We start from the raw sequence: 25,771 nt of genomic DNA, 5'->3' as shown, positions 1-25,771 counted from the left end.
TCTTCTATCCTTCAGTGCTCTGAAGAGAAGTCTAAGGCAGTTTATTTTCTTTCTTAGTAACTTTTCTTGCCTGGATTTTTCTCAGATCTTCCTTTTTATTCTTTTATTTTAAAATTATTTTCCATAATTTCTCTGTATGTTTCTCTTTTCATCAATTTTGTCTAAAACATTGCATCTCCTTGATTCTTAGACCCAGATCTTACGTGAAGGATGATTATTTTCTTCTGCTGTATCTTTGATTATTGCTCATTTTTTCTTTTTCAAAACAATAAGGAAGATCTCTTGCTCTTTTCTCCATAACTGTCTTTCTTTGTCATTATTTTCATTTTCTTTTGTTCCTTTTCATTCTGGGATGGCTTCTCCGTGATGAACATATCATTGTTCCTGCTTTCTACAGTGAACATTTTGCTTTCCTCCCAGTGAGGATTTTAATCCTGCATTTGCAGTTTTTGATCTACTTTTTTTAATCTCACCCACTTCCACAAGCTTTATGCACTTGTTGCAATGATTATGTCTCTATTACTGAGGACAACAACTACTTTTCTGAAATTTTATTTTGGTTTCATAGAAAAAATGGTGTGTTTCCTTTTTTTTAGTTTTCAGGATCATATATAACTTTTTTCATAGCTCTCATATTGCTTTTTTCTCTTTACAAAATCTTCAAACAAAAACAAAGAGCTACTCAGATCTTGTATTTTTCAGCGACAGAATGCATAAGTGGCTCTTATTGTCCTTTGGGTACTGCAGCTTCTCTGAGCTAAACGGCTGGATGGCTGGTGGTTGTACAAAGCTCCCTGATCGGTTTCCAGTGTTTAGTTGGTGTTTATCTTGTAAAGCTCTGCTGGAGTGAGATAGGATGTTCTCTGTGCTTGGCTTTTGACTGCTCTTAACCAGTGGCTCCAGAATTTATGTATATATAGCAGGGCTTTAGGGGGCTATCGAAAGCAGTCTGGTTGAAAGGTGAGTATTAAAGTAATGTTTGCTTTGCTCTTTACAGAAACTTGATAAAATGGCATCTGTGTGAACTAAAAAATGTCCCCACCCCAGACACCCTTTGGTGCAGCCAACTGCTTGATTTATTGCCAAGCCTGTACGCCCCAGGACGCTCTGCTACCAGGACTTTTCCTGTCTCTCTCCCTTCGTATGGCATTTTGCTTACAAAGACCACATTTTCTAAGATGGACTTCTCCCTCCCTCTTCACCCAATGTTTTCTCGGAGTGAAAAGGAGGTGCTAGTTTGCGGCCACCTTATAATTCAGGACCCATACAGTAAGGGTGACTCCCATGTTTTATTGTTACTCTTCATATAGACCCCATGTCTCGTAGGCAAACGGAGGGAAGATGAATGTGCCCTTCAATTTTCTTTGCTGACTACAGGCTTGCTCCATTTCAGGCAACAGTGATCAAATACATTTTTCAGCTCTTCTCCATTGGCCACACAGTAACTAGAAAATGTCTTGATATTTTGGCTGTAGAATGGGAATAAACTGTCACCTTTTGTGCTGAATCTTCACAGGCATTTTCCTGGGAAGTTAAGTATCAGGGACAGCTAGTCAGATATGATTTTAATGAGGAAACCAAAACATGTATTCGAGATGCAGGGTTAGATGACAGCACTCAGCCTATCTTGCTGCACATTCCTCAGTAAAACAGGTGGGAAGGTCATCCCTCTGGAGAAAGGGCACTTCTGGAGGGGTGACTTAGTGCTGGCAAGTCAGGGACAGGGTGGGAGATGTAATGGGAAGTAAAGCAGGAGGGGATAAAAGAATTCGGAGTGGTAGTGAAGACCTAGCCACAGTCCAAGAGCGTGAGCTTGTGAGCCTAGTAATAGGCTTTTGGAGACTTGTGTTTCTTTGCCCACAGAAGAGAAAGGGTGATTGACAGCTGGGACCTGACTCGGTGAGCAGGAGAAGTCGGAGGTATGTGAGCTCTGTGTGCTGGTAAGTGCAGTGGGGAAGTGAATAACCACAGATCCCCAGCTAGAACATGTGCAAGGAAGAGCTAGCGTGGCTTGTCTGCCAGGCACTGTGATGACAAAGCCATCGTGGGTGAGAGCAGGTTTGAGGTTTTAGAAGGGGATGGCAAAGCCGTGAAGTCAAGATTGGTGAAAACCGCAGGGCATGATCCCAAGACATCCAGTGAACCATGTGGGGGATACTGAGTTTGCTGAGGTTCGTGGCCAGTGCTGACAGTGACTTGAAAAAGTCTGAGCCCACATCTCAGGCCTTGGCCCTTCTCCTGCAGCCACGGTTCCTCTCCTGGCTGCCTCTAACCAACCCGGGTGTTTTGACGGGTGCCCTGGTGCTTAGCCCTCCAGCAACCCAGCACCCCAAACCTGTTCCCTGGCCCTCAGCACAGGCAGAAGAGGATGGAGGTGAAGACGAGAGGGAGAGAACAAGTCCCCTGTCCCTCCACACCCAGCCCCTACAGGCCCTGAGAGGGAACTGAGCGGCAGGAGAGGCGCCGGGGCAGCGCTCACCTTCAGGGCAGGCTCGTCTGCTCACACTTAGGCCCCAGCCCTCCTTCCCCCCACCCCTCACTCCTGCCCTTTTTTTGTGTGTGTTTTTTTTTTATGGAAATATTTAAACTTTCCTTCATCCCTTCCGAGCAGTACTTTCTAAATCGGGTGTGTGTGTGTGACTGTCTGATCTCCACATCCAGAGTCAAATGAGTCTTCCTGACCAGTATTTGCAGTTTAAACAATTCTGCTCATGTTGGAGTCACTTCTCAAAGGTCTTGAATCTCTTCCAGATGAAACTAGATCACAGCAGCAGACCTCCAGGCCCCGCAGGGAGAGTTAGCCTCTGCAGCCTCTTACTTCCCCCAGCACCCCATTCTTGCTTCTGTTGTTGTGGCATTTAACCGGGCCGTGGGTGACTTATCCCCTTATATGTGCGCCTCTCTCACTGGGCTCTGCGCTCCTCCAAAGCAGGGCTCACGAGGCATTTGTCTTTATAAGTCCAGCAGTGCGTACAGGCCCTGAAAAAGAGGTTCTTGGTAATGTTTGCTAGATAGGCAATGTTTAAGCAGAGCTTCCAAGGGTTTACATGCAGCCTTAAACTGGTTTACTCTCACATACTCTAGGAATCGGAGCATTTTATAGTACTCATTATCATGTAATTACGATATATGTTGTTGTGACTCTTCGTGAGTGCTTCGTCTGTCCAGGCACTATTCTACGCTCATTACATGTTTTATATTATTGAATCCTCTCCACAAGCCTAGAAGTGGCTATAATCATTGTCCCCATTTTAAAGATAAGGAAACTAAGATTTAGAGAGGAAGTATTCAATGATTTGCCCAAGGTTACACTGCTAATAAGCGTGGAACTGAGATTGAACCTGATCAGTCAGGGGCCAAAACCCACACTCATAACCATTCATTTTATAGAAAGGAGATGGGGGTCGGGGGTGGAAATCTGTAATAATATTTTAAAAGATATACTTATATAAACTTCTTGAGTTTTTTCCCTAGGTTAAAATACGGTTTCTGTAATTTATATACCTGAATGCCAAGTGCATAGTACATGACAAACGGAGATTGAAGGGAATCCTAGCCCTATTTTATGATAGAGACACCAACCCAAAGAAACAAAGCAATTAAGTAGAGAAGAAAAGAGCCTTTTGTTTTTTAAAATTATGTATTCATATTAATTTAGAAAAATTCTCATTTAATTGCCTATAATATTAAACTAATAATGCTTTTATTTACAGTAGTTAATGAATAGCATTTTATGCTTCCCATTTTTTATTCTGAACAGTTGACTATTGTTTAGTGTTAAATGAATCCATTGCAGTTTGGCTAAGATTGGACCACAGGCTCTACTCAGGATGCCAAAGTGCATGAATTTCCACCACTTTTAATTTATTTAACTAACTGAACAAGTTTCAGCCTGAGAAACCAATTTGATCTTGGTCACCCAGAGTTGCATTCATGTCCGGCATGTCCCAGTCCTGTCCAATAGAACTTCCCAGGACTATGGAAATTGGTCGTTTGCACTATGCAGCATAGCAGATTCACATGTAACCTCTGAGCACTGGAACATGGCTAGTGCACCTGAAGAACTAAATATCTTTATTTTAACTAATTTAAACTTCAACTGAAGTGGAGCCGTTGGCTACAGTATTGCACAGCACAAGAACTCTACAGGAATCCCACACGGTGCCTGGCAGATACTAGCCAAATGGTGATTCAATGTGCCTTTCCTTTCCTTTTCCTCTCTTGGGCAATCTACCTCGGCCCTGGTCATTTCGTATAGGCCCAAAGCAGAGTCAGACAAAATGAAGTAAAATCAAATAAAAATCCTGTCCTCTTTTCTTAGTATTACTTATGTTAAGTATCTGTTAACATGCTTTCTCCGAACTGCTGCATAAAAATGAATGCATCAAGAATTCTGCCACTTGCCTCTCGGAGGACACTCTGCTGCTGGCCTGTGAGTGCGCCCGTGTGTCACGTGGCCACATGGCGGGCAGGGCCCTTTGCCTCCTTCAGAGACCCTCTGAGCCAGGGCTCCCTCTTGGGGCAGCGTTCTGACAGCGTCTCCAGTTCTACAAATAGTTATTGCCATATTCAAGATTCTTTCTCTTCTTAAAGTAATTTTCATTATGTCTATTTTCCTAGAAAATTCCCATTTTGTTACAGTTTTGGGTAATATCTGCATAGTTTCCTAGAGTATTCTCTCATGCTTTTACAAACCTCTTTCTTCTTAGTGGTTATATTTTCTTTATTATCGCTCTATATATTTCATCTTTGTTCATTGCTTTTAAAAATCAGACTTGCTAGTGATGTCTTAGATGTGTTTATTGATACTACTGTCTTTCTAAATCTGGACTTTCTGCTCTGATCTTTTATTGATTCCTTCCCCCTGCTTTTCTTGGGTTTATTTCATTGTTCTTTTTGGTATCTTCAAGGGGTTAGTGCTTAATTCATTGTTTTTATTTTTTCTTGTTTAATAATAAAAGTACTTAAAAATATGAATTTTTCTGTACATATAGGATCTATCACATTACATGTTTTGATATATACCATTCTCATTGTTGATGTCTGAATAGTGTCCAATTTTAGTTTTCCTATTTGATGCAAGATGTGTTTTTTTTAATTTCCAATTTTTTAAATCTTTTTGACATTAACTTCTTATTTAGTTGCATAATGCTAAAAAATGTCTGTACAGTTTCTATTTTATAGAATTTATTCATACTTGCTTTCTATCCACTATTAGATTCATTTTTAAAAGTTTAGGAGATGCTCTTAAAAGGCTTGTATGTTCTTAAAATACCTTGTTTGTACCTTGATAAATTACGCCAATTGTATTATTTGATTCCTCTATAAACTCTTATTCATTTTTGCTTTGATTTATCAGAGAGAAATATATTAAAGTTTCCCAGTAGAGTTATATTTACTTAAACTTCTTCTGTTTATAATAGTTTTTGTTTTATAATAAATTATTAAGGTATAGCTATAATAATAAGTAATAAATTATATATGGGGAGAATAATAATAAATTATTATATTATGGTACATATCCATGTACCATATCTTTTTATAATTTTATTTTTTCTCCTGAGCTCTAGTTTCTGATTTTATCATTCCCTCACCATTCCCTTTTTTCCAACTCACCAAGAATATTTTTTACTTTACCATCATTTTTCATGATTTTTTTTTGTATTTAAAATGCATCTCTTGCAGCTAGTTGGATTTAACTATCTTTCTAGTTCTTGAGTCTTTTTTCTTTTAATAGGGGAGTATAACCCATTCATACTTATTGAAATGTTTATGCTGTTCTCCCTATTGACCTCTAGGTGGAGTTCCAGGCTCTCCCCTTCACCCACTTCTTATTTTACCCCTCTCCTTCATTCTGTCCTTCAGGAATGCGCACCTGGATTGATCAGATTCAGAAACATCTTGCTGGTCACTGAACTCCTGGGTAGGAAGAGCTACATTTATAAAGGTCAGAGCATATGTGGGAATGTCCCTTTTTTGGACATTTCTCCCAGAAGAATAGCAAAGGGCCAGATATGCTCCTGTGTAAGAGGGCCCTCACCAACTCCCTCCTCTCTGCTGGCTTTGAAGCAGTAAGATCTCAGTCTGCCTTGCTCTCTGCTTTGTTTCCAAACCTTCCAAGCCAGTCTTCCTTAAACAAAGGCAGTCTCTAGCTCACTAGGAGAAAGTTTACCCAAGAGGGTAGTGTGCCTAGAGAGTGATTTGGTTATTCTTGGGTTCTCTGCCTAAAGACCATCTTAATAACACTACAGTCCATATTCTTTGTACTTTCTCCCAGATATATTCTCTGTGTTTTTGATAATCATTTTTCTCTATTTACTTCAAACTGATATTCTAATCTACTCTTTGGGGACATTTTCTTCTCAGTATCTAATTTTTGGTTTATTGTGGTTCCTGCATTTCAAAATTCAGGAAACATACTTTTCTTCTGAAAGCTGGTCACAGATTGTTCCATTTTCATAGATCCAGTGTCCTCCCAAATTATTACAATAATGAGAGATTTGCCTAGAATTTTCTTGTGTGTTTGCAGTAAATATGTGTCAATTTGTTTTGATACCTCAAATCAGCGTCCACATTTTAAGTTATGGACTTGTCATAGGTTCAGCAATGTTTCTCTTTGTTCTTCCTGACAGGGTGTCTTAGTTGGCTCAGAGCATCAAAATGCAGTAAACAACAGCTTTTTCCTCTCTCTCATTCAGCTAGGTATTCAAAGTTGAAGTGTGGCTCTGCCCCCCACATCAGGCTCAAGGTGAATCCACTGTCTTCAGTATGCACTTCAGTCTCTCTCTGGGCATTGAGGTTCTAGCTAGTGGAAGCAGAAGGGTGAGTGGGAAAGCCACCTTCCTCCCTGAAGGGCCTAGATCCTTCCATGCTGCCTGGAGCTTTGACCCACCTTCAAGGGGGGAGAATTAGGATAAATGGCCACCTTGGTCTAGTCATATGTCCAGCTACAGTTCCCTTACTGTGGAAGATGGCAAGAATGGATTTGGGTGGCAGTAGGAACTCTGTACCATGTAGGAAGAACTGGGGGAGAGAGCTCCTAGGTTGTATTGTACTGGGCATTTAGATAGATAGTTTTGGTAGACATTCTGTCATTTCTGAGTCAAATCTGCCAACAAAAGGAAGCATTTAGATTTTTTGTAGTTTTAATTGGCCAGAGTAGAGGTATGACGAATGATAGAAAGAGAACTACTGATGGAAACAGCTTCTTTGCTGCATTACAAAGATTTTTCTTCTGTGGTGTTATTTTTTCATCCCCTGGTTCACCAGAGCACTGCCTCCTGTCATACCAGCTGGCATGCCAGTCTTATCAGGCACCAGCCGCCATGGCATCCTGTGCTTTATTTTGCCAGTTGCCTGAACCAGGTGGAGAGGGAGGAGGAGCAGGGGAGCCCTGGGGCTGCCATTCTGCATGCCAGCGCCACATCACCGTCCCTGGATGACCTACTGCCCGAACACCCACACTCACCTCAGGCAGGCCTGGCCAGCATGAGCTCAGGGTGTTAGTTTGACCTGCTGGATTTGAGTAAGTGTTACTCGGGCTGACTCTCCCTTACACTGGTGATTCAGGTTATTTGGCCTGTCCTTTATTTTGGTATTTTGTCCATGATGGACCTGGTAGAATTTCCTGGAAATTTCTTACATGAGTAACAAACCTTCTGTGGTTTTCAGGACTGGCATAGATCTTAGTTCTATTTTCATATTCCTTTGGTCACTCAGACAGGACATTGGCAGTCATCTACTCACTATTTCTTGTTTAATAACTACTTAGTGGACATCTATACATCAAGCAATGTGCTCAGCGCTGGGGATGCAGTGGTGAGAGACAAACTGTTGCTGTCCTCAAGGAGCTCATCTTTGGAGAACAGAGGGCGTGCAGGGGGAGAGACAGCTGTGAATCAAGTCATCACACCACAACACATAAATCATGACTCAGAGGCATGCTCCAGGACTTGCAAGGGGTCATTGCCCCAGGCAGTGAGGGCAGGAAAGTCCCCTGCACTGTTGACTGCAGTGAAATTGAATGAGGGGTAGGAGTTCTTTAGCAGAAGATGGGCAAGGAGGGCCTTCCAGGCAGGGGAGTACCATGTATGCACGTGCTCTGGTGGGAAGGACTAGAGGTGGCAATGGGCGGCAATCAGATTGGCAGTTTGCTAAAGCCATCGGGGCTGGGGTTTGAGGATTGGGTTGCAGAGAAGCAATGGTGGTGGGTTTATTAACCTGCTGGGGAGCAGTTAGTCATCCAGGTGAAAGGTGGCAGTGACTTGGATGAAGATGGTGATAGTGGAGGTGGTAAAGGAGACAGTTAAATGTTGTTAGCCTGAGGTCTGATTCATTGTCTGAGTTTCATGACCATGAGGGCAGAGGGAGCTAAATTCCTTCCAAACATCAGATCATTAAACATGTTCTTCCTTCCTTCTTCTTCAACCTTTTAAGCAAGATAAGTAATAAGCTTCTTGTTCTAATCTCAGCAAAGGAAAGGGGCATTATATCCCATGCCTGGCAGTATCTGGTATATAGTGGTAGACTTTTAATTTATAGTTGTTACATGAATGAGTGACGGAACCAGTGAGTGAATGTCCCCTCTTCTCCCAAGCGTTTGAGTCCTGGGTGAGACTAGTTAGGGTGAGAACTACATCTACCCACCTCTAATTCAGGGGGGGCGTACCTGTCACCCTCTTTCTTCACAGACCTGTGTCAGATATTATTCATTTGATTGCAGCTCTATTTTCTCACCAGATGTGACCTCAGAACACTTCTCCCAAAGCCCTTGAGGGGCTATACCAAGAACACTTGACCTGAAATTTATTTGCTCGTCCCTGTATTTTTTTAAATTAAAGTATCATTGATATACAGTCTTATGTTGGTTTCAAATACACAACACCGTGGCTCAGCATTTACCCATATTATCAAGTCTTCGCCCCCTCCAGTGTGGTCACTGTCCATCAACACAGTAAGATGTTATAGAGCTATTCCCTGTATTTTAACACACAGTGGGTAGAAGCTCACAAAGGAGAAATTGACACTGAATCCTCTCTACATCCTCTGTGAAAGAGGCAGTGGCCCCAGAAGGAGGGCAGGACCCCTAAAATTACCTTGCTCTTTTCTTTAGAATTGGCCTCTGTAGAGTTAGGAATCCGTTCCCAAGCTCCCTCATTTCTGGCATCAACCACAGTGTGAGGGGTCCCCAAGGCCACTCTCAGGTCTTCAATAATTTGCCAGAAGGGCAGTCACAGAGCTTACTGAAAGCTGTTAAGAATGTTACCACGAACAAGGACACCCTTATCATGGACGTTCCTGTAAACTTACGGTTTATTACAGCGGAAAGATACAGAGTGCCATCAGCCAAGGGAGTGGACACATGGGACAGCCGGGGCAGTCCCCAGGGCAGAGCTGCCCATTGTCCCCTGCCAGTGGGGCCAGGAAGCATAAACTCCTCCTGGCAGCCATGTGTGCCAGTCCACATGGCCTATTGCTCACTGAGTCTTGGGGTCCAGAGGTAGATCTGACACCAGGTAACCCAAGCCCCCTCCATAAGTCATGTCACTCCCCTGTGGGCCCAGAGTCCCCAGGTGAGCAGCTCCCATGCAGGACCTTCCCAGGGCTTAGAGACCAGCTTCCAGGAGCTGAGGGCAAAGGCCGGACCTCTCTCTGAGCAAGGTTAAATTCTTTCCTATATGGTCCGTTGCTCATCTTGAATTTACCCACAGTGTAGTGATCTGTTGCCATAAGTAACTGAACATGTGCACAGAAATCTCTATATTTGTTTTTAGAAATTATTTTGCAAGATAAACATTAGGTATTAAAATCTGGACCTTACTGTGGACCTTCCACGCAGGGTGGTGGCGGAGGGTAGCGCCTGAGTTGGGAGGACAGGCTTCTAGAGCCCAACTGCCTGTGTTCCCATCCCGGGTCTACCACGTACTAGTGGTGTGACCCAAGCTAGTTATTTCACCTGTCTCTGCCTCAGTTTCCTCACTCATAAATGAGAATAACAGTACCCATTTTGTGTTGTTATTATGAGAATTAAATGAGATAATACATGTTAAAGCCAGAAGAGTGCATGGCGTGCAGAAGCACTCAGATATTGGATACTATTATCTTTCTATTGTGGAGAAAATTTATCAAGCTTTTCAAAACGATTTTCCTTGGGAAAATTTGTCACTTTCCCCTGACCTTTTCCCATGTTCACACCTTCATATTCCTTAACACACATGCGAATATGAGGTAATGATCTTGCTTAAGAAATGGGGTGTCTGACTTACTGGGTAAGTCCCGCGTCGGAGGGCTAAGGGCCCCTTGGCACGAGTGTGTTCTGATGAGTCTGGTGTGTGGGATTGTTGCTGGCCCTTCACTGCGATTGTGGGCACATTTAAAAGGTTAAAGAAAAGACACGTCATTTTCCCAAGTTGCTACTGAGAAGTCTAGAAGATTGAGGAGAAAATAAGCTCACTCCTGAGTCAGTAGTTTTGGGGCTGACGCGCCCCACACCTCCTTTTCCCTCTTCACTTTCCAGGTGGAGCTTCTTGAAGACTCTGTGCAAGCAATGTGTTGCCAGAGCCAGAACCCGGGCTGCCTGCCTCAGGAGGGACTAACTGGCTGTGAGGAGACTGTTTGAAACTGAGTGAAGCGCAGAGCTTTCTGTGATGTTTGTAGCGCCCCGAGTTCACACCAGCCCTCAGCAGGTTTCTAGGCTTTTCCGCGAAGGAGGCTGGACTAGAGACTTGGCTTCTGGTCTTGCCATCTGTGAGCCGCACTCGGCCGCACATGGTTTGAGATTGTTTTTCCAGGGAGCATCGCCTTCATGTTTTCGGTATTGGAATATGGTCCGATTCCAACTGGATACTTTTGTCTCCCACTCTTGGGTGTCAGCTGTTCCTTCTCTTCAGCTCACTGGAGACCCAGGGGCCGACTTTATGAGGACTTGATGACAGAGCTTCAGGAAGACCATTAAGCTCCTAGGCTGGGCCCTCCGGCTCTTGCTGGTTTGGCTTCCTTTTAGGACAGATATACGGACAGAAGGGGCATGACAAATGGTGACCCAGCTACCTAACTGAGCACTCTCTTGTCCCCTAGCTTATTTCCAGTGATGCCGATGGAGCCATCCAAAGGGCTGGAAGATTCAGAGTGGAAAATGGCTCTTCAGATGAGGTAAGGAAACCTCCCACTTCCTCTGCTGTCCCCAGGCGCGTGACCATAGTGCCAGGAGCTCTGAGCCATGGAGCCAGAAGCTGCGCCATGATGAGAGCCCCGGTGGCAGAGCGACAGAAGTCTTGCCTCATTGCCTGGATGGAGCCCAGGAAGAGGCGAGCGGAGCTCTTCAGAGCTTTGCTCCGAGCAGACGGGAAGGGGAAATGCCCTTACTCTCTCTACGGCAGGTGATACGAATCGGGTGCTGCATGCAGCCTAACTGATCTCTAATAACACCGGGTAGGCACAGGAAGGCGGTGTGGTGTGCCAGCAGTGGGGCCAAAGGAAAATTCACAGCCATGACACCCGTTGTCACTGGCCCCAGGCCCCCAGCTCTGGTCAGCTTGGCACTGCCGAATGAGCAACCCAGAGCCCAGGAGAGAGAAATGCAGAAATTTACTGCAGTTACCAACTGTCGCCTTTGTTTAGAGAAGCACAGCAAGAGAGGCCATTGCCGTCCACCACGATTGGGGCCCTAGCCCTCTCTCTGGGCTCTCCTGCTCGTCCACGCTGCAGGCTGCAGGGACTCACCTTGCTTTCTTCTTTAGAACACTGCCCACTCTATCCCTTGGGGTCTCCCTGAAAACTGCAGAGTGTGGTGTAAGCACCCCAGTCTTTTCTTCTCTGCTGTCTCTCTGAGAGGTAGCCCATCACAGTGCTTGGACACCCCCAGTTTTGGAGTCAGTGAGCCTGGGTTCGAGTTCCCGCTCCCCCGCTCCTAGTCTTATGACCCTAGGCAAGTAATGCAGCCTTCCTGAGCCTCGGTTTCTTTGTCTATTCTGCCTCAGGATTATTGCAAGGATTCAGGGAGTTGAGCTTAAAGAGCTGTTAGCACGATGCCCAGCACACAGTAAGCACTCAGTGCGACCGCTGCATTAGTAATGATGGCGGTTGTTACCGTAAGTGGTGCTTATTGCCAGTCTTGCCCTCCTGAGCACCTCCTTAATCCAATTCCTGGTGAAGAGCTGTGGACTGAACTCGAAAGGCCAGAGCATTTGGAAAGTTGCAGTTCACCTTCACCTTTGGCTGCACTTTGCACAGGTGTTCACTCAGACATGGTACCCTCACCACTGCTCTGTGAGGCAGAGGTGGGCGGACCCATCTTGGGCCAGACCTCTGAATAGGTGCCCACATACTTCTTGTCCAGAATGATGTCAGCTGACCCACATAGAAGGAACTCCCAGGGAAACTGGCTTCTGAAGCTTGGAAACAGCGCTCTTCAAACGGCCCAGCTCCTGGGATGAGACAGTCTTACCAGGCAGCCAGTCTTGTCCCAGGAGCAGAGTCCTCATTTTCCAGTGCTCAGAAGCTGTTTCTACTTTGAGAACCAGTTGCCATGCTGTTTCTACTTTGAGAACCTAAGTACCAGAGACCCCAGAGATTGCTGTACCTCAAGACATCCTTCTGCCACCAAAATTTTGCAGAACTTCAGCCAGGCCCGAAATGAACACACTGTCCTGGACTTTCCCCACCCCACGTTAGCACAGTTCTGACCCTGCCAGAACCATTGTCTAGAGGAAATCACTCCTCCTAAGAGAGACAGAAGTGGAGCCTTCCTGTGGTCCTAGGATCACCACGTGCTCTGGTCGTCACACACTGCTCACCTGGCCGTGTCACCTGGCCCTGCCGTATGCCAGGAGACATGTCTGTGAGCTGGTCAGGGATCAGAAGTCACGTATGGAGGATCATGATCCAGGAGTGGCTCCCGAGTCAGACTGCCTGGCCTCACGCTGTGACTCCACAACTCACCGGCAGTGTGGCCGTGGACAGGTCACTTAACGTCCTCAGAACCATTTAGTGGTTTGGTTATTGGTTTCACTGTGGTCTGTTGTGTTCAGCACACAGTCCTGTCTCAGATTGCTTCTCTGGGAAATATGCTATCAAGGCTCCAGTACTGTTTCCAGTCTGGTTTCTACCGCAGCCCCTGAGCGGGAGCATCGGAGCACCCTGGCTGTGTTTAATACTGATGGTCTGCAGTTAAAAGCCTCTGGCCAGTGTAGATGTACAGCCTGATAGAAGACCTTAGAGGGACGCAAGACTCAGAGGGAAGAACAGTGGTTCGCTCTGAGTTAGTTAAAGCAGTTAATGCATTAGAAGGATCAATATAGCTGCCTAAAGTTTTTCAAATCCATGGACAAATTGTAAAGCAATTTTACTATTAGGTTATTTTCCCTTTTACTATCGAGCTTTAAGAGTTCCTTATACAATATAGATACTCGACCCCTACCAGACACATGATTTTCAAAAATTTTCTCCCCTTCTGTAGGCTACCTTTTCACTTTCTTGATTGTGCCCTTTGAAGCACAGAAGTTTTTTAATCTGATGATGTCGGGTTCATCTATTGTCGCCTCTTTTGCTTGTGCTTTTCATGTCCTACCTAAGAAACCATTGCCTCGTCCAAGGTTGCTGGGTCACTTTTTATAGTGACTGTTCCCTCAAGGGAATGTCACATTTGCCTTTTATTTCTTTAAACATAGTCAGTATAATGGTGCTATCATCTGTGACTGATAATTTCAGTATGTGAAGCGATTTGCGGCTACCTGTTTGATTTTTCTCCTGGCACACGCTCCTCGTGTCGTTTCTCTGTGCTTGGCGCCCTAACTCTGTGCTGTTTGCTGTTCTTGAAAATGAATTTTTAGGAAGAATAGGAGGCCTAGGATGAGTTGCCTTTTGGTAGGGAATGCGATATTGTGATTTAAAATAAGAAATATATATTTTGCCTTTGTCCCCATTCCTGGCATTGAATTCCTCAATTCCTGATTTAGGAAAATTAGAAAAAAAATTTAATTTAGAAAAATTTCTGCCTAGGAAGTTTTTCAATTTTAAGTCAAATTAATTTGAATTAAAACTTTTAATTTAGAATTTTGTTAAAATCCTGATTTAGAAAAAAATCCCACATTCCTAAAACCCTTGGAGTTGTACAAATGATGTCTTCCCGAAGGTGTCTTTGTTATGTTAAGGAGTGACTTTTGGAAAGCCTCTAGGCCACCTAAGGATGGGGTCTGGTCACCAGAGGAACCAAAGGCAGGATCCCAGCTGTGGAGCTTTCAGCCCTACCGGCCTGGAGGAAAGAGGGGCCGGAGAATGAGTGCATTTCCCGAGGACCAGCGATTTCATCAGTCATGCCTGCGAATGAAGCCTCCATAAAAACCCAAAGGATAGAAGAGCTTCTAGTTTGGGAAACACGTGGAGATTTGGGAAGAGTGACATGCTCAGAGAGCACGGAAGCCCTGCGTCCCTTCCCACGTGCCTTGCCCTCTGCATCTCTTCTCCCAGCTGCTCCTGAGTTTTGTCCTTCTGTAATAAATCAGGAACCTCGCTGTAAAATGTTTCTCTGAGTAACGTGAGCCACTCTAGCAAATTAATCAAACCCAAAGAGGAAGGTCATTGGAACCCCAATCTGTAGCCAGTTGGTCAGAAGCACAGATGACAATCTGGACTCGAAATGATCATCTGAAGTTGTAAGGTGGGGGCCTCTGGGGGTAGGGCAGCCTTGTAGGACTAGCCCTTAACCTGTGAGGTCAGATGCCATCTCCAGTGTGGGAATTGTGCTGAACTGTAGCCTATCCCAGATGGTGTGGGAGGATTGGCTGGCAGAGTGGGGAAAAATCATGTATTGGAATTGGTGTCAGAATCGAGGGAGGATTTGGATTTTCCTTTGCCAGACAATTTTAAAATAAATCCCCAGGGTGAGAAGTTTTAAGTTGCTAAGGTGATGTAAAAATGGTGCCACCAATTCACGTGAAGGCTGGCTTGTGGTCAGAGCATCCCAGAGATATGCCCGCCTGTCAGGCCGTTCCCTCGGCCCTCCTCATCCGCAGGACCGTCTCAGCCAGGCTGAGCGCGGGTGATGCACTGCTGAGGTCCCTGCCCTCCTGGGCTCACAGGCAGGCCGGGAGAGAAGTCAGTAAGTAACACAGATGCACCGGATAATAGCAAACTTCGGCAGCTGCTGTGGGAAAGCACATGGGGTTCATGGTGCAGAGTACCAGGAAGAGCCCTGCTTAGGATGGTCAGGAAAGGCCTCACCAGGGATGTCACCGAGTGGCCAAGGCCTCTGAGCAGTGCAGCTCAGGCTGTTTGTAATGAAGGGCCTGTTTTTTTTTTTATCACCTATCTGTTACATAATTCTGTGTGGTCCTACTATGCTTGGCCAGTATACAGCAGCCCCTTCATGCAGCTCACCACCAAATTCAGTAACACCCAGATTGGTCTGGACTCCGTTTAAGGAAATGAATCCACTGAGCGTATACTCAGGGGTCACAGTAATGTCAGATTGCTTATACAAGTTCCTAAATGCCCACTCTCCATTGCTGTGCACTTTGCCACGGACTGGTAGGCAGTCTACTGATCAGCACCTTTCCATGGGCCACATCTTACTGCCTTAGAGTTCATCTAGGCCAGTCCCCGGCCCAGGGCACGAATCCCCACATTCGCCACAGTCGGCCCCTCTGTCCCTGCTTGAATTTATCTGCAGTCATGGGAAACTCGCTACCCTTGATAGGTTTTTTCCTCTGAACACCAAACAATTCTGATACCAACTGAGTGTCCTACAGTTCAACTCAATTCTGACACCAGCTACCTGGAGTTAGTCCCACAAGAGCGTCCTCACATCAGGCACCGGTCACGAGTACCAAGCGCCCAGTTGGCTACAAAGTCAGGGTTAGTAATTTCCTAAAATGGATCACAGAACTCAGAAAAGCACTTTATTTACTCTCATCAGTGTATTATAAAGGGCACAACTCAGGAATGGCCGAACGGAAGACGCGCAGGGGGAGCTAAGGAGTGGGGATGGGAGCGGGGAGCTCCCACGCCCTCTCTGGGCACCACCCTCCCAGCAACTGGACACTACACCAATTGGGAAGCTCCTGAACCCCGTCACATAGGATTTTATGGAGGTTTCATCACATAAGTGTGACTAATCAAATCACTGGCCATTAATGACCAGCTCAGCCTCCAGCCCCTCTTCTCTCCAGAGGCTTCAGGGCATGGCTTCCAGTTACAAGCTTCTAATCGAGGCTTGGTCTTCCTAGAGAACAGCCCTATCCTGGGGCTATGTAGAAACCCCCTAAGAGGTACCTCATTAGAACAAAAGATGCTCCTCACACCCTTATCTCTCAGGAAATCCCAAGGATTTTAGGAGCTCTGTGCCAGGAACCCGAGACCAACACCAAATATGTATTTCCCATTATAGCACATCCCTAAAGCAGTTAATTCCATTTTCAGACCCTCTAATTGCTAGAAAGTTCTTTTCAGTATTATCTGTCCATATGTTCCACTCAGTTCCTATTTCCATTTTCTGTAGCCGGTGGTATAAGGCTGGGCCCTCTTCAACAGAGAGGCCCTCGTGCATTTCAGACAGCAGCTGTGTTTCTCCCAGGATGTGGACTCAGTTCCGCTCACCCACAACACTTCCCCCTGGACATATGGGAGGTTGTTAATGAACCTGTTAAACTGAGCGCTCAGAGCCGCACTCAGGGCTGCAGGCGCCCCCTACAGCCAGAGGGTAGAGCAGGCGTGCCCCCTTCCTTGCTAAGCACCCTCTCCAACATTTTCATGAAGTTCAGTGATTCATTAGGGACCTACAATACGCCACCCCCTCCCGACCCCAGTTTTTTTTCATATGTGCTGTTATTTAGCTATGAGGTGGCATCTTGGTGTAGCAGAGACAGTTTGGAGTCAAACAAACCTGGGTTCAGACCCCAGTCCTATCACTTACCAATTTATGATTCAACATCTCTGAGACAATTTCCTTGTGGGTCAAGTGGGTACAAATTTCTGGCCTTCCCCTTCCTATACTTGTGCAGTTTGGATTTATACCTAAATGCACGATTGTGCATTGTCCACACTGACGTTAATCTCATGAGTATGTCCGATAATTGCTAATTGTCAAAAGTTGTTTTGACATCTTGATTCTGTCACCTGGTCTATTAGCTAACCCACTGAGAAGCCTCGCATTACCTTCAGGTGTGCTTCTCCTGCCATCTGTGTGCTCACTCAGATTAGTAATTAAAATGAGTGTGACCCTCGGGTGGATCACTGGAGACCTCCCATACAGCTCACTTGTATGTATCAATTAGTGTACAATGGAGCAGAGGGCATAATCTTTTAGCTTCCTACATACCTATCTTCCTCCGCAGGGGAGGATCCCCTCATATACTGTTGGGGGAGATGTAAATGGATACACTCTTTTGCGAGGGCAATTAGCAATAATTAAAAATGTGTGCTATTTGGTCAGCAGTTCTGCTAGGATGTGTATTGTTGCATTATTTAAAATAGAAAAAAAAATACCTGGGAACAACCTCAATTTCCTTCAGTAGAGGGATAGTTACATAAGTTATGATATATTTATACAATGGAATGCTAAGTAGCTGTTAGAATGAGGTAAAGGCATACGTAATGCCATAGAAAAACATTTAAGATACATTTAGCTATCAAACCAACTTGCAGAATGATTGAATAGTATCATCCCATTTCCTTAAAAACAAAAGATAAATATGCTTGTCAATGTACAAGAAAGTTTCCAAAGGACACCCATGAATTTAATAGTAATTGCTTCTAGAGAATGGAAATAGGAGGTCAGGCAAGAAGTTGGAGAACTTTAACTTTCCACTTTCACCCCCTATCACTGCTTCCATATTTTACATGTCTATCCTCAACTGGAGTGCTTAATTTTTTTTTAAAATCAATGTAATTGTTAAAAACAACCAGGTAAATCTATGTGTACTGACTTACACATATTTCTAAGATATTTTCTGTAGTGAAAAAAAACAAGCTTCAGTGTGATATCTGCGCTACTGTCCCATTTATGAAAACAAATGAACCGTGTATACGTGTTATGAATATACATATATTCATGTGTATGTGAAGTGTGATTTGTATGTGTATATATAAAGTTAACACATCCTTGTAAGTGTATAAAAAGACCTGGGACTATCCAGATCAGCCTGGGAAAGAAAGTAGACTGGGGCAGAGAGAAAAGGGTTTTAATTTTTGTGTGGTTTGACATTTTTCAACCAGCTTATATTTATATTTGCAACTCAAAAATTTTTTAGTTTATTTTTTTAAATCCATCTTTTTTACCGCCAGTGCTCTCCCAGCCATTTAACCTAGAAACTGAAGTCCATTTAACTGCATTCATTGGCTAACTGAACTCAGTCTAGTAAAGACTGACGAATCACGGCATTGCGTAACACTGTGGGTCTCACTTGTAGTCTGAATTGTTTGCGCTGTGTGGATTCCCTGCTTAATGTCAAACCTTAGAGAACATTCAGATAAAATGAAAGTATGGATTTTGATGAAATTTTCCTTAAAATATCCTGGCCAGATTCAGTCTTCCTCCTTCACATCCCCCAAGTGTAAATGGGATTAAAGGACAATGACAGCAACAAGGAGCTTTTGTGCGCTTTGGAATTTGCCGTAGAAATGATTCAGGATCCCTTAGTCTCAGGACTCAGCACTGTGGGCGTGTACAGGCATGTCGACAGCGTAGAAGAATTTCAGTTTATTACTCCCCAGAACACCTCTTAGCAAATGGTTATCTAAACGGGCATAAAATAAGTGTAGGTGTTTGCCATGTTGAACTTCAGTTGTCTGGAAAATGTGCTCATCAGAATATTTCCTCCTAACTTTCTTGTTGATATAAAAAAAAATGATCTGTTGCTGGTGTCACTGTCACCTACTGTGCTGTAGATGAAGTCCGTCTCTGAAATCCTCTGTAAAATACATCATGCTGATTAACACATAGTCTACAGGCACACACCTGATCATCTACAATTGCTCTCTTACAACACTAAACTATGTTTTCTACCTTTATCTTGCATCTACCTACCACTTCAGCATTTTATTAAAAATAAAAATAATAATAATAATAAAGGGAGAAATGTGGGATCCACATATAAATCAAGTATAAAAATCAAACGAATATTCATATTTGACCTGATTGTTTATAGTTCATAATGCGTGATCAAAACCGAAAGTTTCTGTGATGACTGCCCTTGCACTGTTCACCATATAAGAACTTATTCACTATGTAAGAATTTGTTCACCATGTAAGAACTTGTTCGTTATTGCTTCAGAAGATTGGAGACTGACAAGAATTAAGCTTGAGATGGATTAATGATTGTGCATTGAGCATTGACTCCCCTATACAGAATTTTATTGTTGTTAACAACCATTTGATCAATAAATAAGAGAGATGCCCTCTCAGAAAAAAAAAAAAACTGAGATAATCACAATACCTCCCAATGGGGTGATATTTTTAATTAAAAGTTAATAAATATGAATTTCTTAGAAAAAAAATACATCATACTTAAAATAGGATTTATTGCAAAATTAAAACCATAATTAGGTACTATTACACCCACTCCAGAACTGCTCCAATTAAAAGGACTGAAATGCCAACAGTTGGTCAGATATGTGGAGCAACTACAATGCTCATATTCGTTGCTTTAAGTGGAAAGTGGTACATCCATTCCCTTTGGAAAAGTGATTGGCAGGACCATCTAATGCTGAACATCTGCATCCTCTGTGTCCCAGGATGTATACCCAACAGAAGTGACTGCTTGTGTCCTCCAAAGAGACACAGGTGTTTTCATAATGACTTTATTCTTAATAATCAAAAACTGGAAACAATCCATACGGCCATCGGCTGAAGGATGCATACATAAATGCTGGTGTTCATACCGTGGACTGCTACATGGCCACAGGAAAGACTGAACTACCACCGCACCCACAAGGATGAATGTCACAGAACTGATGTTGAAGGACAAAAAGCCTGACTCACACAAATACCCACAGTACAATTTCATTTCTATGAAGTTCAAGAGCAGGTAAAGTGAATCCATGGTGATGCAAGTCAGGATCATTACCTTTCGGAGCGTGACTGTGTGTTGACTGGGAGATTGAACTAAGGCATCTTCTGCAGCACTGAAAATATTTTCTATCTTGATCCAGGTTGTGGTTACAGGGTGTATATATTTTAAAAATCATTTAACTATTCACTTAAGATTTGTGCCCTTGACTGTCCATTTCTGCTCCTTACCATCAGAAATAGGCTCCTGGGCAGAGGGTATTTTTGGCTTTCTGCGGTTTTTCCTTAGTCTCCATTTCTTTTCTCAGTCCCTGCCTGTATTCTCCTCTCTGCACCTCATCACATGTGCTTTTAGCAACGAACGAGAAGTGCCTGGCTCTGCTTCTTTGTTGTTGGGTGTGTTCCCCCATGTCAGCCAAGGATTCAGTGAAGATGAACATTAAGTAGGTAATTCTGGGCTCATTAAGGAAAGAACTAATCGACAGTCTGTTCTCCCTAGACGCAATGTGGCGCGCTCCTTGCCAGAGTCCATCTCTCCCCTGAGGTGCGGCTCTGAGGGCTGCCCCTTGCCCCTCCCTGTATTGCTCCGTTCTGCAGTTGCCAGCATCCCACCTCTGGGAGGAGAGAGGGCAGCTCAGCGCTTCAAAAAGTCTGGAGTATGGGGGCCATTTTCTGTGCCTTTGAACCCTCGTGGTAGTCTGTGAGGCCTGTAGACCCCTTCTCAGAACAGGGCTCTTGTTTTTACAATATATGAAACGAAATATATGCGATTACAAAGGAAAACAGTTGTGTTGAAATAGTTATCAAAATGATGTTTTAAACCTAATTTGTGGTACAGGAATGTATATGCTTTTTTATTAGTACGTTAGGTTAACCCAGCAGCAGGTCTCATCACTTGTAATTCTGGACAGTGAAGATTATAACAGTGTTTCAAGAGATCTGCTATCACTATAATGAATTCTGAAAATTTCTGTGATTTGTTTTGGTGACATGGTTTCCAGGGCTGTTCATCCTACCGCAGTTCTTTACATACATTCATAACTGAAAGAAACACTGCATTTTAGTTAGAAGTTAGAGAAAATAAGGGTTTTATGAGGTTTTTTGTTTTTGTTGTTGTCGTTGTTTTTGCTCGATCCAAGTTGATGCCCTCCCTGGATTTTTAGAAACCCTGGTGTAGAACACTGAATCTCAGTGGGAGTTCAGTGTTCATCAGAATCATGTCGGAGGCTTGTGAAATCACGGATTCTAGGTCCTTACCCACAGAAGAGGAGGGCTAGAATGGGCCCACAGGTGAACCATTCAACAAATTTAGAAGCCTAAGCTAAGGTCTGGAGCTGCCCCATGAAAGAAACCTCTCTGGGCCATGCAGTCTTGGATGCTTGAGAAGATTAAATGTCCTGGTGACTCAAGAGTGAGTCCCCTCCCCAGGCTTGGCTGATGCTTTCTAGGATCTAGGGCCTTGGGACCATGGCACCAGCCTCTGTGACAGGCTATGGCTAGCTGCCTTGGCTGGACCCCACTAAGTCTAGTCAGCTGATGCCTGAGGCTGGCTACTGGACCCCTGGCTCATGCCGTGGCTGCGTGCTACCTGGGTGGCATGGTGGGAGGCACTGTGGGCCAGCACCGCCCGTGGTTTATGGTTATAAAATGAATAGCTGTTGATGATGAATCATCCCGAAATTCTACAAGGAACAAGATCCAATTATATGCTCTTCTTGAATTACACCAAAAGGTCAAACCTAAAAGGCAGCATCTTGAGCATGCGATCAACATTAATATCACCCATGAGAAACAAACGGATGTCTTGAAATACGGTAAACTGAGAAGGGCAAACATCACTTAGGTAGTATTCCGAGCAGGTATGCGTCACCTGACTCTGGGGAAACATCAGACAAACGCAAAATGAAGAGTGCTTTATTTTACAAAAGGAGAGGGGGGTGCGTGCTGCATTCTTCAACCATGTCAGTGTCATAAAGAAAGTCTGTGGAAATGTTCCAGATTAAAGGAGTCTAAAAAGACATGACAACTAAATGATCTTGTACTCAAGTTCGAAAATACTTTAACATTGGTGAGCCAATTGACAAAATAGGAATAGATGGTAGATTAAAGTATCATGTCAGTGGTCAATTTACAGAAGTTAATAAAGCTGTATTGTGGTTATATTAGATGATGTTCCTATTCTTGGGAAATACACACTCAAGTATTTGGGATTGTAGGAAAAGTGAAGGTTCCTACGGCCAGGATTCTCACCTGGCCCTGGTGGGCTTGCTCACTACATGCGTGTGGGCAATACGTTGTTATTGATTCTATATAAAGAGCCCCGCCCCGTGCTCCAGGCTGCACAGCAGCATGGCTGCAGGCGAGCAGAGGCTGGAGTGGTGGCAGCCCAAGGACAGAGACTGGGGCTGGCTGGGGGGGGAGAGGCCCAGAGGCAGAGGCAGAGACCAGCTTGCTGCGTGCTGACTCGCTCTGAGTGGGCGGGATTCTAGTGATTAACCTGCCACTGTGGGAATAAAGTTGGGTATAAGCTCTTTCACCCCAGGAATGTTCCATTGTCATTTTTTCCGTCTCGTTGAATTCACAGTAAACTTGTTCCAGGCTGAAACCCATTGGCAAGACAGGGATAAAGGGCTACTATCTATGCATCTTAGTCTTAAATTGTTCAAAAGAAACTGTGTGTGGAGAGAGAGCGCCTAGTGAACAAATGTGTAAGTGGGATGAAGTGTTAGCAGTGGATGAATCTGGTAAAAGAGATAAGGTGCTCTTTGTACCCTTCTTATTCTTGCAACTTTTATGTAAGTTTAAAATTATTACCAAATAAAAATTCATGTGTGTGTATATGTATATATGTATGTGTGCGTATGTAACTGATCTTTAAAAACTGAAGAAAACCCTATAAAAATATATAATTCAAAGAAACTTTACCTTTACCCCTGGATAGATTAAAAACGTACAAAAGGACCAGAAGATGGTATAATGGTTAAGATTTTTAAAAGTAAAAAAAAAATCCCTGAAATTGGAACTGATTTCAGTTTTAGCTCCTCTATTATTACCTCTGCAACCTTAGGCAACATAAACTTTCTATGCCTCTATTTCCTCATCTGAAAGTAGGAGGATAAGGTAGAATCTGTCTGATAAAGTCAGTGGAGATACATGAAGATAATGCATACAAAGCCCTTGGCCTAGTACTTGGCACGTAGAGCTTTTGATGAGTGTCATTATTTCCAGAACAATGAGAAAGACAGAAAGCACCCTAATCCACTTTATAAAATAATATAACCCTGACAGCATGACAGAAACGCATAACAAAAAAGAAACCTGCATCTCCATCTCTCTAACAAATAGGATACAGAGATCATTTTTTTAAATCCCACAGTGTATCAAAAGAATACTCTATACCACAACCTAGTAGGGTGGGTGTATTCAGGAAATCTAAGCGCCATTCAGAGTCAGAAGAGCTAGGAGTATGACTCATTACATTACTGTGATTTCCCCCCACTTAACCTATTCTCTCAATAGTTGCCAAAAAAAGCTTTCAGTAAAAGTCAATGTTCATTCCTGAGAAAAGCCTCTTTGAAAACTTGGAATTGAAGGAAACATCTTCAATGTGATAAAGAAGCTGACCGCAGACATCTAGTAAATCACTAAAGGCGTGTCAGGGTCCGAAAAGTATGTTCCAGTAGTCTGTCCCATTCACATGGCACAATGTCAGTAGAATTTCAGACTGTATATTCAGTGTGATTCCATTTCGCTAAGAAAAAATACATGTGTATGTGCACGTAGGGAAAAAAATTAGAGGAAATCATACCAAATCACTAATAATGATTATCTTTGGATAGAGGATTCCAATTATTCATCATGTTTATCCATATTTTCCATATTGAGCTATTTTGTGATGTATTTTTTAAAGTTCTACAAAAAATAGGAATTCAAGGTGCTTCAGAGATGTGTTGCAGGTGCAGTGTGCCTGTTACAGGGCTGGCAAACAGAAGGAGCCATGCCTCTAGGGGGCACCAGCTCCCAACTATCCTGGAAGCTTCCCTCCAGAAAGGGAAGAAACCTGATACGTTAGGAGTAACTGAACTCCCTCCCTGGTCGCTTGGTTCATTCTCCTCCTACCCTCCAAGGACCTCCAGCATGCTTCTGGGATGTGATCATAGACTGGGTGTCTTTTCTAATGAGAGCATACAGTTCCAGCCCTGTTTGTATGCTTTTAACAATGACTTTTCTGGTTCTTTGGCCTCTAGGTCATTGCCAGCTTCTTGTTTAACTTTCTGAATGAGCCTCTTCATGACACAGCTTTGTTCCACTACAGAATGCCGCTGCTCTGCCAGGTACTTGGCGAAGAACAGACGTGCACTTAGAGAACCCAGAATACCACACCAGGTGGTATTTCAAGTATTTTTTAGGACAAGGTAATTATGCCCTGTGGTGGTTGGGAAGAAAGGGTATCCAAAATGAAAAGTAGCATTGCTGGGATTCCTGGTCCCTTGGATGTGTGAAACCAACCAGTTTAGGGACACTAGTGTCAGGGCAGTGGTTAGTTTTGTGAATTTGAGGATTTGATTTGATTCAGTCTCAGCCCCAGTTTTCTCATTTTGTTTGTTTTGTTTTAGGTTTGTTTTTGTTTGTTTTGTCCCTGAGGAGTTAGAGTTAAAGGGGATTAGATGATCTAAATGAGTGATTTGAGATATAAGAAGAATTTGTGCAGGGTGGAAAACAACTTTAGACTTCACAAGGCAAGTGCCCCATCTATTGTGGGTTTTGAACACAAGGTAATGAGGAAAAGAAATGGTTCCCTGAGCCCCTGAGTGACATTATGTACTGTCTGCTTTGGTGACAAGTACTTATTTATCACCTGCCATGTGCCAGACCATGTGCACTGGCAGAGGCAGTCCGTGGAGACTAGAGACTGGATTTGAATCCTGGTTCTTCCCTTATTAACCACAGGCCCTTATACTAGTAACTCTCCATTTCCCTGACATTTAATTTCCTTCTCTGTAAAGTGGGATACTACTATTACATACTTAGTAGGTTGGAACAGAAATGTCAATGAGATATTCAGGGAAAACCCTAAGCCTGATACCTGGTGCATAGCAAAAGCTCAGTCATTAATAAGCATGTACATTTACAGTTCAGGGCTCAAGTGAGCATGTACAGAAAGGTGGAAAACAGGAGTGTGGCTATTGACAGAAGGTTTTGGGAATGGAAGAATAATGAGTATTGCAGGATTAGACGTGAGCTAGGTAAATTGCTCCTCGGGCTGATACATTTGCTTGTAGAAGATGTGATGCTTAAGTTATAAAATGAGAGTGATCAGACTCAAATGACATCTTTTAAAAATTCTGATACTGTATTATTCTAAGAGGGTCACTTATTTGGCAAGGCATATTTCAGTATAAAATCAATGGAAAAGTTGTCATCTTCCCGAATGCTTGAAGCACGGTGCCCAGAGCAGTGATGACTTAGAGAAAAACAGTGCCATCAGTTTGGATGCCCTCAGCTGGCTTAAACAATGGGGGACATAACAAGAAACTCAAAGGTCGGGCAGGATCCAGGGTTAGTGAATTCAGAGGCTCAGTGATGCCATCAAAGCTGGCCATCCTTGGGGTCACAAGATGGTTGCAGAACTGCAGGCATCACTTCTAGATGCCACCACATCGAAAGGAAGGAGAAGACCATCTTCAGGAGCAGGGAACTTTTCCAGAAACCCCTTGAAAGGCCATGCCTGTCACATTTTCATTCCTGAACCAATCATTGGCAGGGAGA

The 25,771-nt window shown here is 43.7% G+C and overlaps 1 protein-coding gene across 3 annotated transcripts in view; it reads left to right on the top strand.

Moving 5' to 3' along the window:
- GARNL3 (GTPase activating Rap/RanGAP domain like 3) overlaps positions 1–25,771 on the top strand; it is a 132,729-nt gene that overhangs the window by 46,980 nt on the left and 59,978 nt on the right. For all 3 annotated transcript variants that reach the window (XM_073224262.1, XM_037008129.2, XM_073224264.1), the window contains 2 exons: positions 11,077–11,151; positions 24,318–24,417. In XM_073224262.1, coding sequence (XP_073080363.1) covers positions 11,077–11,151; positions 24,318–24,417 — 175 coding nt within the window. The remainder of the gene's footprint in view (positions 1–11,076; positions 11,152–24,317; positions 24,418–25,771) is intronic.

This window comes from Manis javanica, chromosome 2 (assembly GCF_040802235.1).
Source record: "Manis javanica isolate MJ-LG chromosome 2, MJ_LKY, whole genome shotgun sequence".
NCBI classification, from domain to species: Eukaryota; Metazoa; Chordata; class Mammalia; order Pholidota; family Manidae; genus Manis; species Manis javanica.
This window is presented reverse-complemented; position numbering and strand designations above follow the sequence as displayed.